This window comes from Vombatus ursinus, unplaced genomic scaffold, assembly GCF_900497805.2.
Source record: "Vombatus ursinus unplaced genomic scaffold, bare-nosed wombat genome assembly UNPS02014793.1, whole genome shotgun sequence".
NCBI classification, from domain to species: Eukaryota; Metazoa; Chordata; class Mammalia; order Diprotodontia; family Vombatidae; genus Vombatus; species Vombatus ursinus.
The window spans coordinates 9,871,274-9,889,815 of record NW_020954571.1 but is presented as its reverse complement, the minus strand read 5'-3'; the positions used below and the strand labels follow the sequence as shown (position 1 = coordinate 9,889,815).

At 45.2% G+C, this 18,542-nt stretch overlaps 1 protein-coding gene across 1 annotated transcript in view; it reads left to right on the top strand.

The window, feature by feature from the left end:
* PRRX2 (paired related homeobox 2) overlaps window positions 1–18,342 on the top strand; it is a 64,109-nt gene extending 45,767 nt beyond the window's left edge. Inside the window, exons 2-5 of the mRNA XM_027869761.1 lie at window positions 14,328–14,512; window positions 14,968–15,146; window positions 16,149–16,272; window positions 16,733–18,342. Of these exons, the coding sequence (XP_027725562.1) occupies window positions 14,328–14,512; window positions 14,968–15,146; window positions 16,149–16,272; window positions 16,733–16,915 (671 nt within the window). The 3' untranslated portion in view covers window positions 16,916–18,342. The remainder of the gene's footprint in view (window positions 1–14,327; window positions 14,513–14,967; window positions 15,147–16,148; window positions 16,273–16,732) is intronic.
* The last annotated feature ends 200 nt before the right edge of the window (window positions 18,343–18,542 follow it).

The window sequence follows — 18,542 nt, the reverse complement described above, 5'->3', positions numbered from 1 at the left end:
CTGAATTTCTCTTTGGAAGTTCTCTGTGCTAGTCAAAAGAAAGAAAATACTCATAGATCAATTAATCAATCATCAAGCATTTATTTAGCATCACTTGTGTGCCAGACACTATGCTAGTCACTGAGGTTATAAAGACTGAAACAGTCCTTACTCATGAGGAGATTATGTTCTAAGAGGGAGACAAGAATAACATACAGAAGCATATTCAGTGCAAATAAAAAGAGAATAAATCAAACATGGTTAAATACAAGGTAGTTTGGGGAAACAGCAACATTGGGAGGGCAGAAGTCAGGAAAGGCTTTAGAAGGCTTGAGCTGTGTCTTGAAGGAAACGAGGGATTCTGTGAGGCAGAAGTGATAAAGGAAGGGCATTTCAGGCCTGCGGATCGGCCAGTGCAAAGAAGTGTGGTGCTTAGAAAGTTAGAAAACAAAGCGTTAGGTGAGGTCCCAGGGGACGAGGTGATGACCAGCTGAACCGAGATCCCAGAAGCCTTCTACGGCAACTGAGCTCAGCTGTAAGGCACTAGTGGGAACTCTCTAGGTGAGGAAGGGGATGTACCAGGCACAGGAAACAGTGTGAACAAAGCTATGGAATCAGCAGGATGCAGGGCACCAAATCCCAGAAGATAAGTAGGGAAGATATACTATCATTTTGCAGGTGAGGAGATGGAGGCTGGGTTGCTTGTCCAAGGCCGCACAGATGCTGCTAGAGCCAGAAACAGAATTGAGTTCTTTTTATTTTATTTATTTTTATTCATAGCCAGAGTTCTCTCTACTACATCATGCCCATTTCCAACTCCTTTCAATAGGAAGGAAAACTGAGGCATAAAGAAGGCCCTGCTTCACAGACAGCAGAGAGAAACAAGGGATCTATTCCCCAAATTTCATTTCCTTTCTTAGCCACCTTGGTTGTCCTGTGGGCAGTTTGGAAAACCGCCTTTTAACCATCCAAAATGTGGCTTCTGAGGGCAGGGAATGGTGTCTAAAGACCTGTTTCCTTATGCTCCACACTATAAAAACTGAGCATTTCATACATGTTGGAGGAGGTGAGACCTCAGGTGGGGCTCTGCCCAGCTGGTCTGAATCAGACTACAGCTGCTTAGTGGGCAGAGGTTGTAAACCTCAAGTCTGGTCTTTCTCATTGGCTCCAACCTCAGGTACCCACCACATCTCCAAAGGCAGTCCAAGAGGAGCCAAGGCTTCGGCCTCTCCTACTCATTTGCCATCTGTGGGGACAGTCTGTGACATCCACATGGCCTTGTCTCCTACAGCCAGACAAGTGAGTCTACGTGCCTCCAACCACAGAGCAACAAGGGAACTCGAGCTTCCTTTCCCTTGCTGCCTTTTAGCAGGAGGCTGGCCGAGAGAGGTTGATTCTTAGCTAGCACAGACCTGAAGCTTTGTAACTGTAAAGTGCCCTCTATGAGCTGTTAGCCCCCTTCAGGGAAAAGCCCTGACTTGTTTACTTTTCTTCTCTCTCTTCCTTTAAGTAGATGACTCTTCCCACCCCCAAAATAATGCCCCTTGAGAGGCAGCCAATAAAAATTCATCAGTCTTTTTTTCTCACAATTAATAAGTAAAACATTCTCAGAGACATGGCACTGTAATGTTACTTCAGTAGCTGAAACTCACACACACATACACACACACACACACACACACACACACACACACACTCTTCCCAACATGCAGACCCTATCTCTCCAGCTCCCTCCTTCTCAGATGTTTTCTTGGCCTCTTCTTTCAATATGGAAGCTTTTCTTTAGCCTCCTCTCGGATACCAACTGCTAACTTTCCAAGCCCATAGGAAGAAGGTTTTCTTATCAGCAAAACAAGGGACTTGGACTAAATGACCTCTGACTTCCCTTCCAGCTCTAAATCTACGCTCCTTTTGATCCCAATGAAACCTGTCATTGTAGTAATACTCAATTCTCCTATTCTGTCAAAGGGTGACCGCTATCTCAGAGCTAACAGGGGACTAGCCCCAAGTACAAGCACAGGGTTTCTCCCAACAGATTCAGTCTACTGAGATGGCCTGAGTGCTTGATGCAGGGAGAGCCCAAGGCTTCTGACTCTTCCATCTATTTGGGCTCTGCCACCAACTAGCTGTGTGACCTCGGCAAAGTTCAGTTTCCTTCTCTGTAGGATGAGAGGTTAGACTTAGGTGATCTCTAAGGTCCTTCCAGCTTGGACATTCTGTGCTCCTGATTTTTGCCAGGGAAAAACAAAAAACAAACAAACAAACAAAAACCCTCCTCTCTTACTTTCTCTAGAATCATAGAATATTAGAGCTGGAGGGGTCTTTTAAAGGTCGTCCAGTCCAACAGTCTTGTTTTACAGAGGAGGAAACTAAGGCCCAAAGACTTACTTGGCTATAGTCATATACTTGGTAGGTGGCAGTCAGGACTTGAACCCAGGAGTCTAATAAGTTCAGTGCTCCAATTCATTTACTAGAGGATAGCTCACCATCAGGTAAAAGGAGTCTTACAGAATCCCAGTAGAATGGTAGAGTCTGAAGGCACCTTTAGAATTCATCCAGAATAATACTTCTCAAAGAGTGGCCTGAGGGCCCTCACATCTGTGAGGTCAAATCTGTTTTCTTAATAATACAGTTGTAATTTCTAATTGCTAATACAGTAAATACTGAGAGATATAATCCATGTAAACAAAACTTTTTTTTAGAGGAGTCCTCGATCACTTTTAAGAGTACAAAGGGGTCCTGAGACCAAAAAAGTTTGAGAACCACTGATCTAGTTCAAACTTTTCATTTTACAAAAAAAAGGCAATTGAGGTCCAGAGAGGGGAAGGGAAATCCTTTAAGGTCACATAGCTGGTAAATGGCAAAGCCAGAACTTACATCCAGGTCTTCTGAAAAAAACACTGGTAATAGATGACTAATCCCACAAAACCCCACCTCCCTGAAGGCTTTTTATGTGCCTAAGTTCTTGGGACTCATTTTGAAGAGTCATCCACAAACTTATTGAATTTTAAAGTCAAGAAAGTTACAGCTCAGTCTGAGATGTGGTCTCCTTCTAAACACTTTGCTTTAGATAACTAGTAGAGGGATGGTGGGTAGGATAGTGTGTGATCTTGAAGCCAGGAAGGACCTGAATTCAGGAACTTCTTCTAACACATATTGGCTATGTGACCCTGGGCCAGTCTTTTAACCTCTTGGTGCTATAGGCAAGTCTCAAATATACATTTTAGAGAAGGTGCAGATCTGTATTAGTGGAAGGAATTTCCTCACCTGGGAGTCCCCTGTACCAGTGAAATCACAAGTCCAGGGTCTATCCTTTGTTAAGATAGGAATCACTGGGAAAGGAAGATGTGTTCCTTTGGAAACAGAAGAAAAGCCAGTTGGTTTCAGCAGTATGTAAAGAGAGGTCATGTGTCTTTTCCCCTTCCCCTCTTGGAGTCACATGGCCAGTATCCTATAGTATCCCTAATTTCGAAGATGTCAAACGAAATAATGGAAAACTAAGTTCAGCCTAGAGTAACTGGGCCACAAGACACTTGAGAAACTAGAGAGGCATCATAGAGGAAATTTATCCAGTTTCAAATGAACCCTCCCAGTTTTTCCTAAGCCCTGTGGGCAAACTCCCTTGGTCACCAAACCTCCCTCCTGTCTTTCTGTTCTCTCCACATTATTAGTCATCATCCCCTTTGACTGGCTCCTCTGGACACCTCCTCCCATACACCTTTCCAATATATATCCTTCTGGAGACTGCATGACCTTCCTCACTGGGTCTCCCAAAGGCTATGCTTTTAAATCTTGACTCTTTCTCCACCCATCTCCCTAACCTCTCCCCTTCCCCCCACCAGACTGTAGTTTTTAATTTCCCTGAAGGTCTGTAATTGAATTATGTGACACACAACCATTACACAAATGTTTCTGTTACCTGTCATCTCGTTCCCTTCTTCTGAAGTGTTTCCCATACCACCAAATCTCCAGATAGACCATTGGAATTAGAGACTGTCCTTTGCCAATAGGACTTAAGCTCAGAAGTGTTTAGGTTCTTAAAACCAAACACTGGATTTGCCTGTTTCAAAGGGACAAGTACAGCAATTAGCTTCAGCTGGCAGCTTCTCAGGGACTCTGACCACATTTGTTGAAAACATTGCTCTTCTGGGTGAGAGCCCAGGAAGTCTGGGGGATGGACTCATCAGTACAGCCTCTGCTTGGGTGGGGAGGGGAGGCAATAGCTGAGGACGCACAGCTTTGGCCACAGAGAGCTAGCCCCTGTGTGGGAGTCAGGGGCATCCTCTCCGGAAGCTACCATAGGGTTTTTTGGTTTCTTTTTTTTTTTTTGGCCATTAATAGCACTCCTGTGTCTAAGCCGGATTTCCAACCTCAAAAAAGGTGTGCCCAATATACTGGAAAATATGGTGTTTGTTCCATTTTTTAAAACTCCACTCACTAAGTAGATGGGAGTCCAAGAGCTATGGCATGGGTCATACACATTCTCACTGGCTCCATTGTTCACTGAGCACCTTATAAATGAGCACCAGTTAAAAGTTGCATTTATGAGTGTCCTAAACATGAGGCTTCCAGGAAGCCATAAATTAATTACTTAATGAGCAAGATGACTCCCCAAGTAATAGAAGACTCAAGTCTCGACATTTCTTGAGGGCTTATTCTATGTTCTGCATCTCTCTCATTGCCCCCTATTACAGCTCTGCCAGGCAGCTGTCCCGGGGCCACTTACATTCCCCAAGAATCGAGAGAAGCTGCTGAGAAAGGCGTTGCATTAATAACCTTGGGGAACAGCCTGCCTGCCCTGGTAATCAGGAAGGACATCATTACTAGCCCTCTTACTTAAGACCTTCTCCCAGAGGTATTTTAAAGGCCTCCACAATCTTTACCAGGAAAGCCTTTGGGTGAAGGAAAAGACTTTCTCCTCTGTTACTCCCTGCAACTTTCTTGGCTATAAATATTTCTGCAGCCTTGCGGCCCCTCTGATTAAGGCCCAGTGTTAATTTGTTAAATCCACATCAAGATCTTGGGAGCCAATTGTTTATTTTTGTTAATATACTGGCAGCGATGAGATGGTAGTAGGGGTGGGGGTGTTGGGAGGGGGGATGTTGGGAGCCTATTGGGTAAGAGCAAATACTAATTAATAAAAGTTATTTATTTGGGTATGAGCCCACCACAACCCTAGGGTCAGGCTCAGACTGATTATTTCAACCAAAAACAAACAGAAAGTGTCTCTCAACAGCTTGAAAAAGGTTGGGGGGGGGCAGTTGGAGAGGCAAAGGTTGAATTTATTTGTCTTAGGAAGAATTTGCAGCTAATTCCCTCCAGGCTATTTTGACCCTTAAATTACATGGAATAAGAAAAAACAAGTGGGGTGGGAGGGGAGGGTAAGAAAAACTTGATCATTTGGCTGAGAGCACATTTGAAAATCTCTTTGGCAGGCGTCTGAAAAGAAATGGAATGTGTGAAATAATTTAACAGCAGAAAACTGCGCTAGTCATTTTTTCATTGCAATGTAATAGCAGGCAATGTAATTTTAGCTTTTAAGAGGTGTAGACCTGAAATTTCCTCCATCTGAACTGAACCCGGAGAGAAAGGACAGAAATGTATTGATCCTAAACCTTTTACACAAACAACATTTAAGTGGCCAATTCAAATGGAAACCTTTTCATGTCTTATTCTCTCAAAACTAAATTTTTAGTTTTAAAAGGGAAGACTCTGGGCTACATTCCCACTTGAAAAATTGTAATTTTTGATGCTTTTCTCTCCCTCTCCCCCCCACCCCAACCCCAGCCCATTAGCTGGGTGTGATTAGAGGTGAGTTCTGTCGAGGTATTTTCTGGCTATAGAACAGTGGCTTCTTTTTAAACCTCAAGCTTGGTGCTCCCAGGGGAGGACACATGCACATCAATAAATTCCTTAAGTGATGATTTAGAAAGTTAATATAATAAATGAATATCCGGTCATCCTCCACAAAAGTCCTCCTCTGATGCCTTGCTGTGGAGGTGACCCCGAGCTCCTGAAGATTGTTCCAGCGGACCTCAGGCCTTAGGTCTGACCACAGTGGAGAGGCCTCAAAAACAGACCTCTGTTTGGGATGCACTGGGTTGTCTGTCATCCAAGAACTGACTGAGCTAAATACAGAGAGGTTCGTCTCTAAAACGTCACACACCACGTAATGGATTTTTTTGGCTGCCATCGTACAAGAGAGAGCCCGTTGAGCCATAGAAATGGTGTAATCTGTCTGCCTATGAAATCAGAGTCCTGAAGCATCCAGGATCATGTCATCAGGCACGTGGCTCCAACACAGGAGTCAGGGAGACACACAGGGAGCATCGGACACAATATTTGTCCTCCAGAAACATGAAGAGACAAAACTGGTGCAAAATTACGGGATAACTCAGCTCTTTATATTGGAAGCTCGAATAGCCCCGACATGGAGGAGATAACAGTGAGGAAACAAGAACAATGGATTTGAAACTGGAACGGCTGGGTTTGAATCCTAGTTCTTTCACTGTGGCAAACAAGCTTAGGCAAGTCACCTGACTGCTCTGGGACTCAGCTTCCTCATATGCTAAAGAAAAGAAAAATGGACTAGGTAATGACTAAAGTCCCTACTGTTCCTAAATCTCAGGCATGACCCTAACATGCGGCAGACATGGGACACTGGAAGGATCTTTAACGATGCAACATAAATCAACAAAAACGAATGAATATGGCATCAAGAGCACAAAAAAGGGCTGAGGAGACCAACAGAAAATGGGGTTGAAAGGGATTAATCAGGAGATCCTTCCCAAGAGAGGCATGATTTGAGTTAGATCTCAAAGGAGATTGGGAGCAGTGACTGGGCAGAGAGGAGGAGAGGAGATGGTGAGAGATGAGCGAAATGACGCGTGCAAATACTGGAGGGAAGGAAGGGAACAAGCTTTTATTTAAGCCCTTACTGTGTGCCAGGCACTGTGCTCAGCTTTTTACAATGAGTAACTCATTTGATTCTCATAACAACCCTGGCAGGTAGGTGTTATTATTATCCCTGTTTTACAGTTGAGGAAACTGAGGGAGGCAAAGATCGGGTGAATGACTTACCCACACTGCTAGTATCTGAGGCTGAACTTGAAGTCAAGTCTTCCTGATTCTAGGGCACCATGACACTGAGCTGGAAGGAGCAGATTGTGTTTGGTAGGTAGGGGGTATCCAAAAGATTAGTGATATTTTATCCTAGAAGTAATAGGGAAATACTGAAGATTTCTTGGCTCCAGAATATTCAATGACTCCCCATTGCCTCAAATATAAAATAAAACTCCTTAGCTAGGCATTTAAAGCCTTTTACCATCAGTCTCCATCCCACTTTTCCAGATTCACACGACTTCTTTTACATAACTCTGTCTTCCAACCAAGCTGGCCTCACTGCCAAACTCAACCCCACGTTCTATCTCCCGCCTTTATGCCTTCCCACAGGCTCTCAATCCCGGTATTCACTCCCTCCTCACCTCTACCTCAGTGAACCCCTGACCTCCTTCAAGGCTCAGCTCTCAGCCACATCCTACTTTCTTGATCTCCCTAGTTGTTAGGGCTTCCTTATCTCCTCAAACTAGCTTGTAGTGACTTATTTGTTTACCTTGGTCCCAATAGGATGTAAGCTCATTGAGGGCAGGGACTGCCTCACTTTGGTTTAGATTACTGGTTGGTAGCACTGCGTAGGCCCATAATGAACGCTTGTTGAATTGAATGGAATTGATTTGCCTAGAATGGAAGGTTTGTGTAAGTAGGGTGGTTCTAGCCTTGCCCTAGAGCTGAAACTTAGGAAGGGACTGAAGGCTTGGTGCTTTTTTTTTTTTTTTTTTTTTTTTTGTGAAAGGTGCCATGCAAACCTCTGATGATGCTCATAGAGTCGTGGGATAGAATGAATGAGCTAAATTTGGAGGTTCAAATGTAGACTCTGCCACTTAGCGGTTCTGTGACTTTGGTCAAGTCACTTCCTTGTCTGTGTCTGTTTTCTCACCTAGAAAATGCCGGTGTTGGGTTAAATGACCTGTTAGGTCCCTATTGGAAGGGGGAGAGCCCGCCTCTCTGCATTCTGAAGGATATTGACACTATTTTTTTTTTGGAATTTTTTTTTTTTTGCTAGGCAATGGGGTAACACCATCTTACAAACTCTGGTAGAACCCAGGCCAGCTCTAACATCTCTTTTCTCATCAAAAAAAAAAAAAATCACGGCTTTTCCTTGGGCCTTGCTGTTGGGGAAAAACCATTGGCCAGGGGCAGAAAAAGAGTCTGAATCAATCAGTTCCCTCATGGTTTGCAAGATTTCTCTCTCAACCCCCTTTGTCACAAAAGTTCTGATTAGCGCAAAGTTCAGAGGGTTAGGGACTGGGGACTTCTGATTTCACTGATATAGATGTCTTCTCCCTTTACCAACATAGGGAGGTGTCTCTTCCATAATGTATAGTCTTCGAGCTGTCTGGAGGCAGTGAAATGCTAAGTGACTTGCCCAGGGTCGGACAGTCAATTTGTGTCAGAGACAGGACTTGAATCTGGGTCTTCCTGGCTCCAAGACTCACAGTATATCCAAACTTCCTCTTGGAGAGTTTAAATAATCTACAAAACCTCTTGTGAGTGTTAGGGGAGGGCTATCACTTCTTAGGTTCTTAACCTTTTTTTTTTTTTTTTTTTTGCATCATGGATCCCTTTGGCAGTCTGGTAAAACCTATGAAACCTTTCTCAGAGAAATGTTCTTAAATGCATAAAATAAAGCACATAGGATTACAAAAGAAACCAGTTATATTTATAATAATAACAACTAGCATTTATATAGCACTTTAAGTTTTGCAAAGTTCTTTGCAAATATTTCATTTTATCTTCACTCTGGGAAGTGGGTGCTATTATTATCCCCATTTTACAGGTGAGGATATTGAAGCAGATTGAGGTTAAGTGACTGGCCTAAGTCACACAGCTAGTCCAAGGCTAGATTGGAGTTCACGTCTTCCTGACTCCTGCTGCTGTTCAGTAGTTTCAGTCATGTCTGACTCTTTGTGATCCCATTTGGGGTTTTTTGGCAAAGATACTGGAGTGGTTTGCCATTTCCTTCTCCAGATCAGAAACTAATCCAGATGAAAAAATGAGACAGACAGGGTTAAGTGACTTGCCCAGGGTCACACAGCTAGTGTCTGAGGCCAGATTTGAATGAGATGAGTCTTCCTGATTCCAAACCCAGTGCTCTATCCACTTTGCCACCTAGCTGCCTATATATTTACATATACTTCTCCTCTGTCTTTCTCTCTATATATATCTATATATAATATAGATAGATAGATAGATATAGATAAATATATAGAGATAGATAGATAGATAGATAGATAGATAGATAGATAGATAGATAGATAGATATAATAAACAAGTTCATGGACCCTAAATTAAGCTAGGAATTCCTAAAATGATTATAAAAGGAAACTTGGAGCTGGGGGCTGAAGGTGAGCTTCCAAGCCCTCCCCATTGCATCCTAAGGATGCACTTTCTGCAAGGTCTTTAGGGTTACCTTAAACACAGTTTGGATGAGAGACAGGATCCAAAAGGAATCCATCCTGCCCTGGATCCCCAAACAAAGGAGATGCGGTTATAAGGTGGTGGTTATCAGTCACCAAATCTCCAGCTTGCCAGGGACTCCCATGCATTGGTTTGAAACAGGGTTTCAGTGGGACCTCTTGAGCTCCATCCCAGGCACCTAGCCGACAACCTGGAGCCAGAAAAGTTGTCTCTTAACCACTCTGGTGGTCAAAAGCACTAGAAAGGCAAAATGGTTTTCATTATAACTCCCATTTTGAATGGCTCAGAAACTTCCTGGAAAAATTCTCCTTTTTTGGCTGAAAATTTTCACTGGGTTGGGTCTATGCCCAAACACAATATGTATGGGAATGCCTGCTTATGTGTGTTTGAGGCTAAGAGGCCTGATCATTTATCTGGAACTCAAAGAAACAAGAAAATCACTACATTTCTGCCCCATCTCCTTTCGACTTCAACTGACCAGAAAAAGAAGAAAAAGTCAAATAACCAGACTGGTTTTGGGTACCCAGTAGACACTCCCTGTTTCACTATGTTCTACTCCTCCCCACCCTGATATTTTTCTCCCAGAAATGTAAATGCATTGTGAATATTCTAGTGGAGGCAGCATGGAGGAGTGACTAGAAAGCCAGCCTTGAAACAAGGAAGACCTGTATTTGTCCTGCCTCTGACATATTCTGGCTGAGTGATGCTGGGCAAATCACTTAACCTCTGATAATAACTCCTTAAGACCAGGGGTGTCAAACTCAAATAGAAAAGAGAACCACTAAACTTACATAAGGATTCCTGCAGAGGTAGATTGACTTAGAAAACCACATATTAACATGATCTATTCTTCAGTACTTTTATTTATTTTGTTCAGTATTTCCCAATTAGATTTTAATCTGGTTCTGGCAGCACCCAGGAGTGTTGGCAGCTGCAGCCTTGATGGACACCTCTGTCTTAGACGATAAGCCACAGAGAAGGTCCTAACTTGCATTGAGAGAAGGCATTTTCTAGGCCACTGAAATCTCAGGTCCAGTCCCTGTCCCTGGTAACATTCCTAAGACCTCAACTTGACTAAGAAGAAGGCAATGCTCCAGCAGCATCCATATCCCAGGCAAATGATAATGGCAATGCTTTAAAGTTAGCAAAGCCAGATACACAGACAGGAGCATTGACCTGGTGGTAGAAGAAGCCATGTAGTCCGATCCTGTCATTTTTCAGATGGGGAAACTGAAGCTCAGGGGAGTTAAGTGACTAGCTCAGTGACAGCTAATAATTGTCAAAGGCAGAATCTGAACCTAGTTCTTCCTGATTTTAAATTCAGATTACTATCTACTACTCTGGGCTGCCTCTCCATTCACCTATGTGAGTCTCACAGCAGACCTGTGAGATAGGTACTACAGGTGTGGGGAAACTAAGACTTGGAAAGATAAAGTAACTTGACCAGGGTCAGCACAGCTCATAAGTGTCAGAGGCAGGATTCGAACCCAGATCTTCCTGATTCCAAATCCATACATTTATTGAGCATCTCCCGAGTCCCTAGCCCTAAGTAATCCTTGGGCCGGGGGTTTGGGGGACAAAGACAGGCAGGAGGACAGTATAAGAAACAGTCTTTGCCCTGAAGGAGCTCTTATATGGAGAAACAAGGCAAGTAAAAGACTTAAACTTGTCCCATGATGCCTTCTGTATAGTTGAATGGTCAATAAGTATTTGCTGTTGTTGCTCAGTTGTGTGACCCCATTTGGGGTTTTCTTAACAAAGGTACTAGAGTTGGTTTGCCATTTCCTTCTTATTGTGCATATGATGAAACTGAGGCAAACAGGGTTAAGAGATTTGCCCAGAGTCACATAGCTAGTAAGGTTCTGAGGTTGGATTTGAACTCATGAAGAGGAAGTTTCCTGATTCCAAGCTCAGTGCTCTATCCGCTGCGCCACCTAGCTGCCAATAAGTACTTGCTGAATGCATGACAAATGCAAGGAATTCTTCACAGAGGATGTCGGAGTTAAGAAGACCTTAAAGGATGAAGTGTAATTAATTTTGCAGCCTAATGAACAGAAGATAAATGCAGGAGATACATGGGAGTATAAACAGCTGACAAGTTCTGTCCACAAGAGAAGACTGGAAGGAAGTCAGTATCCCAGCAGAGAGCTCAAAACATTGTCCACTGAACACATGCCGTTCTGTTGCCAGTTCCAAGCTGAAATCCATCTCATGAGGCTTGTGACCATCCATCAAGCAACAAGTATTTATTAAGCACCTACTCTGTGCCAGGCACCAGGAGCACAAAGTCAACAATTCGAGCGTCTCTTCTGTTTTATGGAGGAAGCCAACATGTGTGTACATAGGCAAGGTGTCCCCAAAGTCTTAGAGGAGTTTTGAGAGTTTGAATGAAGTTTTTAGTGCTAAGACTTTGGGGACAAGTAGGGAGAAGACACGGGACATTGGGAAGGTCTTCACAGAACAAATCCCCTTAATAAAATTAAAATAATCTCCTTAATAAAAGGATCTGTTCTGTAAAACTTGGTCTCAGTCAAAAGGACCTAGAAAGCCACATGTGGCCTGGAGGTTGCAGGATCCTCACCCCTAGAGATGGGAATGATATAGTCAGGCCTATACTCCAGGAAAATCACTTTGACTTCCTAATGATGGAGGGTGGAAACTACAGCGGTAACCCAAGGAGGGTGATCCCGGTTTTGTTTTACGGCACCAAAATTTGGAAGGCACCAAAAGGCAAGTTCCACTTGCATTCCTTCAGGAGGTGGAAACAACTGTAAAATTAAAATAAGAAGCTACTTAACGGCCTCATCCTTTTCTCCTGGCCGTTCCATCCGATGAGCTCTGCCCTGCCCCCCCCCCACCCCAATGCAACCTTGCAGGATTCCTAGGATCATTGCCTGTGGGGTCAGTGTCCCAGCGCCCCCATTTCCCCACCATGGGGTGGTGTCCTGGAGTCTCTCCTCCCATGAGTTTTGTGTCTTAAGGTTTATTCTCTTCCCTTCAATTGAATCTGTCCATAAATGGTGATGGGGGGAGAGGGGAGGGTCGGGACTGGACTTTTGAACTTAAGAGGTTAGCAGGGGCACGCCTGTCGGGGCCCTGATCTGTTGGCCATGTGAGGTGGAAGGAGGCAGCAGAGGAACTCACGTTCTGAAGATTGACAAGCGCAGTTGGCCATAGACTGACTTCCACCTGGGTTATCTGCAGGTGCAGAGAGGCAGTTAGTGCAGCAAGAAGAGCATTGAACTTGGAGGCTCTGTGATGCCGGCTCTGTCCCTGGGGCCCGCGTGGCCCCGGGCCAGTCATGCAGTCTAAGCTCTCCCTCTGAGCTTCACTTTCCTCATTTCTTTCTTTTTTTTTTTTTTTAAGGCAATTGGGGTTAAGTGACTTGCCCAGAGTCACACAGCTAGCAAGCGTCAAGTGCTTGGTCTGAGCTCGGATTTGAACTCAGGTCCTCCTGACTTCAGGGCTGGTGCTCTATCCACTGTGCCACCTAGCTGCACCATACTTTCCTCATTTCTAAAGTGGGAACCATCATACTTGTGCTAGCTCCCTCAAAGGGCTGGTGTGGAAGAAATGCTTTGTGAACCTTAAAGGCCATCTATAGGAATGCCAGCAGTTATTAGGACTTTGGAAGGATTCGGTTCAAATCAATTCAACTTTTCAATGGAGCACCAGCTATGGTGCTACAGCTTTCCTTGTGCTAGGCTACTGAAGGGGGTCCGTAGATGAGGAAGACAGCATTAATCTCAGATGCTCCAGTGGATTCCTGAGCTTACTGATATGGGTATCCCCTGCAATGCTGCAGATAACAGTTTACCTGTGCTTGTCCCATACTATGGAACCGTTATCTGTATCCTGCTATGGGTATTAGCCTCCACCAAAGGCTATGGGTCCTTCCTCAATTTCTCTGGATTTAGTGAAGATGCCAACAGAGTAAATGAGCAGTGCAATGAAAGCTCGGTCTCAATAATCATTTTACAATTTAATAAGGAGAAAAGATACAACGGTACATAATAGGATCATAGGATTCATATCATTATATCAGCAGCGAGGTGGCACAATAGCTAAAGCACTGGACCTGGAATCAGGAAGACCTGAATTCAAATCCAGCCACAGATGCTTGATAACTCTAGGCAAGTCACTTAATCTTTGTCTGCCTCAGTTTCCTTTTCACTAAGATGGAAATAATAATAGCCCAAATCTCCCAGGCTTGCTATGAGGACAGAGATAATATCTGTAAAGTGCTATGCAAATCTTAAAAGTGCCCTATTTAACGATTATTATTTAGAACTGGAAAGAACCTTAGAGATCATTTAGAATAGCCTCATTTTTCAGATGAGGAAACTGAGGTCCAGAATAGGGAAGAGATTCCTCTAAGGCCACAGAGATGGTAAGCAGCAAAGCCAGAATTCAAGCCCAATTCTTCTCATTCCAAATCCAAGGCTCTTTACATCATTGGTGTTGTTCAGTCGTTTTTTGACTCTTTGTAACTCCGTATGAGGTTTTCTTGGCAAAGATACTGGAGTGGTTTGCCATTTCCTTCTCCGGTGGATTAAGGCAAACAGATTAAATGACTTGCTCAGGGTCACACAGCTAGTGAGTGTCTGAGGCTGGATTTGAACTCAGGTCTTCCTGACTCCAGGACCAGCCACCTCATCCTGTACTTCAAAATGCAGACATTGACAAGGATGGGAACCCACAACTTGGTGTTTGCTGGGATGGCCTTTGTGAGTGACCAGAAGGTGTGGGGCATCGCCCCTCCAGGTGCTCTCTCTGTCTCTCTCTCTCTCTGTCTCTCCCTGTGACTCCAGGTGAGTGCCTCAGCCCCAGCAGAGGAGTCGCCAAGAGGAAGAAGAAGCAGCGTAGAAACCGAACCACTTTCAATAGCAGCCAGCTACAAGCCCTGGAGCGGGTGTTTGAGAGGACCCACTATCCGGATGCCTTCGTCCGAGAGGAGCTGGCGCGCAGGGTCAACCTGAGTGAGGCCCGGGTGCAGGTGAGAGCAGCAGGAGGCCTCACGCCTGCTCCATGGGTGCTGGGAGCAGTGTAAGCCTCATTTCTTGTGTAATGTAGGGCACATCGTTAAACCCCACTAGGCCTGTTCTTCATCTTCACTTCATAAAGGGGACAGATTAGATGATCTCCAAGACCTCTTCTAAGCTCCTGTGATTGGAATGAGCACTGGGAGGGAAGGTGCTAACTTCCTTATGGCCTCTGGAAAGATCTCCTGGTCCCATGCCTACAGTCGCACCATTAGAGCATCAGGGATTTTTTTGCTCCCATCTAAGATAAACTAGACTGAGATATACTTAATGATCTTGCTGGCTGGCTATGAGCCATCCAGAAGAGCCTGGGATACCCAGACTCATAGCCAGTCTCCTCCCTTCCCTGCATGTCCCACTCCCCTCAGCCTGGCACCCCTTCACTGTGTGCCTCTTGGTCTCTGCCCAGGTATGGTTCCAGAACCGAAGAGCAAAGTTCCGACGAAATGAGAGAGCCATGCTAGCCAACAGATCCGCCTCACTTCTCAAGTCTTATAGCCAGGAAGCAGCCATTGAGCAGCCAATGGCACCCAGGCCAACCGCCCTGAGCCCAGACTATCTGTCCTGGACGACCACACCCCCCTACAGGTGAGACTCCCCCAACACTTTGGGCCTGCTCTCTCCCCACACTACCTTCCAGGCACTTTGGGCTGGGGGGCAGCTAGAGAGTAAAGGGAGAATAAACAGGGCCTCTTGAAGTCTGGGGAAGAAGGGGAAGAAAGGATCCCCAGAATGGAGAGCTCCAGACAGATTTTGTTTTATTCCTTGGGCGGCACAGTAAGAGACAGCAAAAAATTCCTCTGTGCTTATGAGGCACAGAAACAGAGAAATTAAAGAATTCTCTGAGCATGGGTACCCCAAAATCTAAACCAGTGGGAAACTCCTGCCCCAGAACAGGTTACCTTGGGCTCCACTCATTTGGGCACAACTGGGTAGGAAAGGGTGGAGAAGAACTGGGGAGAGAGGAAAAGGGAAAGGGAAAGAGATAAGGAGAGGAAAAGGAAGGATGGGGGAGATAGAAAAACAAAGGGAGAAGGAAGGAGAGGAAGAAGGAAATGGAGAATGAGAGATAGGGAGAGAGAAAGGAAGAAGAAGAGGAAAATGTAAAAGGAGAGAATGAGAAAGAGGGAGAGGGAAAAGGAGGGAGGGAAAGAGAAAGGTAGGAGAGAAGGAAGAGAAAGAGGGAAAGGAAAAAAGGAGAGAAAGGGAAAGAGACAGAGGAAGGGAAGGGATCATAGAGGAAAGGGGAATAAAAAGGAGAAAGGGAATGGGACAAATGGAGGAAAAGAAAGGGGAGGAAGAGAATGGGGAGACGAAGGAAAAGAGAGAGAAAAGAGAGAGAGATTGATTTATCAGATGGCTTTTAGAGGAATCTATTCTGGAAAAGGGATTTCTAAATGACTGTAAGAAAAGCCTAGAAAAACTTCAGTGTCTCCTAGGACAGAAAGGGAGATAAGATGGGGAGTCAGGGGGATTCTGAATGGCTTATCAGGCCAACTGTATAGTAGGGAAGGGCCTGCTCTGGTATCTAGGCTCCACTCTGGACACCCCAGCCCATGGGTTCTGATCACTCTCTAATCTCAATTTCAGCTCAGCTACTGGCAGCTCTGGGCACTCACACCCTCCTGCCAGAGATGCACCGGCTGATGGGGGCTCCAGAGCCAGTTGCGGGGGCAGCTCCACGCCTGTACAGAACATCGAGATGGGCTTGCCGGTGTGAAGGGGAAGAAGGGAAGAGAGGAAGTGGGACATGGGGAGAGCAGGGAGTTAGAATATCTGGTCAGGGCTCCCCTCACACCACCTCCTCCTTCCTTATTCTTACTTGAGATGGCAGGGGAGGTGGGGAACTAATGTTTTTCTGGGGGGTTCTTAACTGTCAGAGATAAACTTGAGAATCCCCTCCAGCTCTGAAATTCCATATTTCTAAGATTTCAAAGGTTACAAAACCCCCACACTGAAAGGTGCTTCTAACTCTTCCCCAAGTCCTGCCAACCTCCTGGCACTTCTGAAAGGGAAGGAGCAAATCTGAGATCCCATCTGATTTAAAGAGAAAGCCAAGGTAGGAAGGTAAACAGAGAGAGAGCAAGAATGGGAACTCACCAGAGTCAGGAAGTGGTTGGGCCAAGGCTGTGAGTGATTCATTTATCTTATGTCTCCTCCTTCCCTCACCCCAGCACGGTGCCATCCTACAGCCCCGGGGGGACAGCCCCTCCCACTCAGGGGGTCAACATGGCCAACAGCATCGCCAGCCTCCGCCTCAAAGCCAAAGAGTTCAGCCTCCATCAGAACCAGGTGCCCACAGTGAACTGAATGATTCCCAGCAGCCCTCAACCAGGACTAAGCTACCTTTTTCTTAAAAAAAAAATTTTTTTAAGAAAAAAGAAAAAAAAAGAAAAAATGTTTTTAAAAAGAAAAAAAAGAAAAAAGAGGGAGAGGGAAGGAAAGGAAAATGAACCCCACCCCACTTTCCTACCCACAGTACAAGGATGGCTGTTCCTGCCCCCAACAGAAGGGCTGGTTAAGAAAGGAGCCTACAGAGACATCCAAGGACACTCTCTCCAACCAACATTCCTTCTCTCATTTGGCTGCTGAGGACAGCAGAGCCCAGACCCAGACCTTCCCTCCACCCTCTGTCTCAGTTATCCTCATTCATGAGCATCTGATGCTTCCAGGCCAGGAAAGAGGAGGGAGACCTATGTGAACAGAGTTTTTGTTTGAAAATAAAAAAGCTTGAGTTCTTAAAAAACAAACAAACAAACCTGGAAAAGGATGAGAAAAAAAAAAACTATAAACAGAACCAAAGGTTTTTCATTTGAGATGCAGAATATGAGCTGGTACCAGCTGATGTTGTTCAAGATCCATTTTGGTTGCTGACACCAGATGGGATTTTGGCATAAAATGTCCCAGCAGCCCTTAGGGCAACAGTCAACATAAACTAGCCCCTCTACGACATCATCATGCCAGCTGGCATACCTTGGTCTGTGCATAGGCTGAAGTCTGTCCATTTCTGCTGGACAAAAAGTGGAATCCAGCTCCATGGTTTGGGCCTTGAACAATATGTGCATCCTAGTATAAAAGTACACAGTTGGGATAGGGAGGAGTCAGAAAGAGATTGACCCAGACTGCCTCCATCCCTTTCTCCCAAGGGAGCTCTGCTAGGGTTCCAGGCAGACTCTAAGGAAAGGATGCCAGAGGCCAAGTTACAGGGTAAAAGGAGTCTTGTGCTTGGAAACAATAGCCATGTCACCCTGAACCCTGGTTACAACCCTCCTCGCTGGACCACCACATCTCCTGCTGGAGGACATAGCTGGACCAGATAATTCCAGGATGCCTTCTAGCTCCAAGACCTGAGATCCTCTATGAATACAGAAGGCTCAGCAACATAGATGCTCTCTGTGTACCTAGGACAGCTGGTGTTTCTCCTTTGCTCTCCCACACTTCTTCACCACGTCCCCAGTCTTCAGGAAAGTTAGCAGACTCCTTGGCATCATACAGGAGCCTGCTTGGGCCATCCTTCCTTCTGCCAACCAACACTACCCTTCACTAATTGGATATTCCAGCAGTGGCTATGAGGGACAGAGAGGCTCAGAAATAGCAGGAACATTTTTCTCTCATTCCCAGAAGCCTCTCTTTGCTTCCTGTGTATGGCCTTTAGCCCCTACCCCCTCCCACAACCCTCCTTAGTTAGAAGAAGGACCAGATAGGAGTGGGACCTAGAGCAGGCCTTCTTCTGGGGATGTAGGAGAAAGAACAATAAACTGGGGACCCTGAGGTCTGGTTCAAACCCTGGCTCTGGCACTTAATACTTGAATGACTGGCTAAGTGGCTCTCCCTCTCTGGGCTTCAGTATCCCCATCTGTAAAATGGGGTGATTTCCAAAGTCATTCCCAGTATGAATGCTTTAGGATTCTGGGACTAAGTCCTGGGCCAGGGGACTGGAAGCTCTGTCTGTATCTGATGGCTCAGGGGAGAAGATGGGGGCGG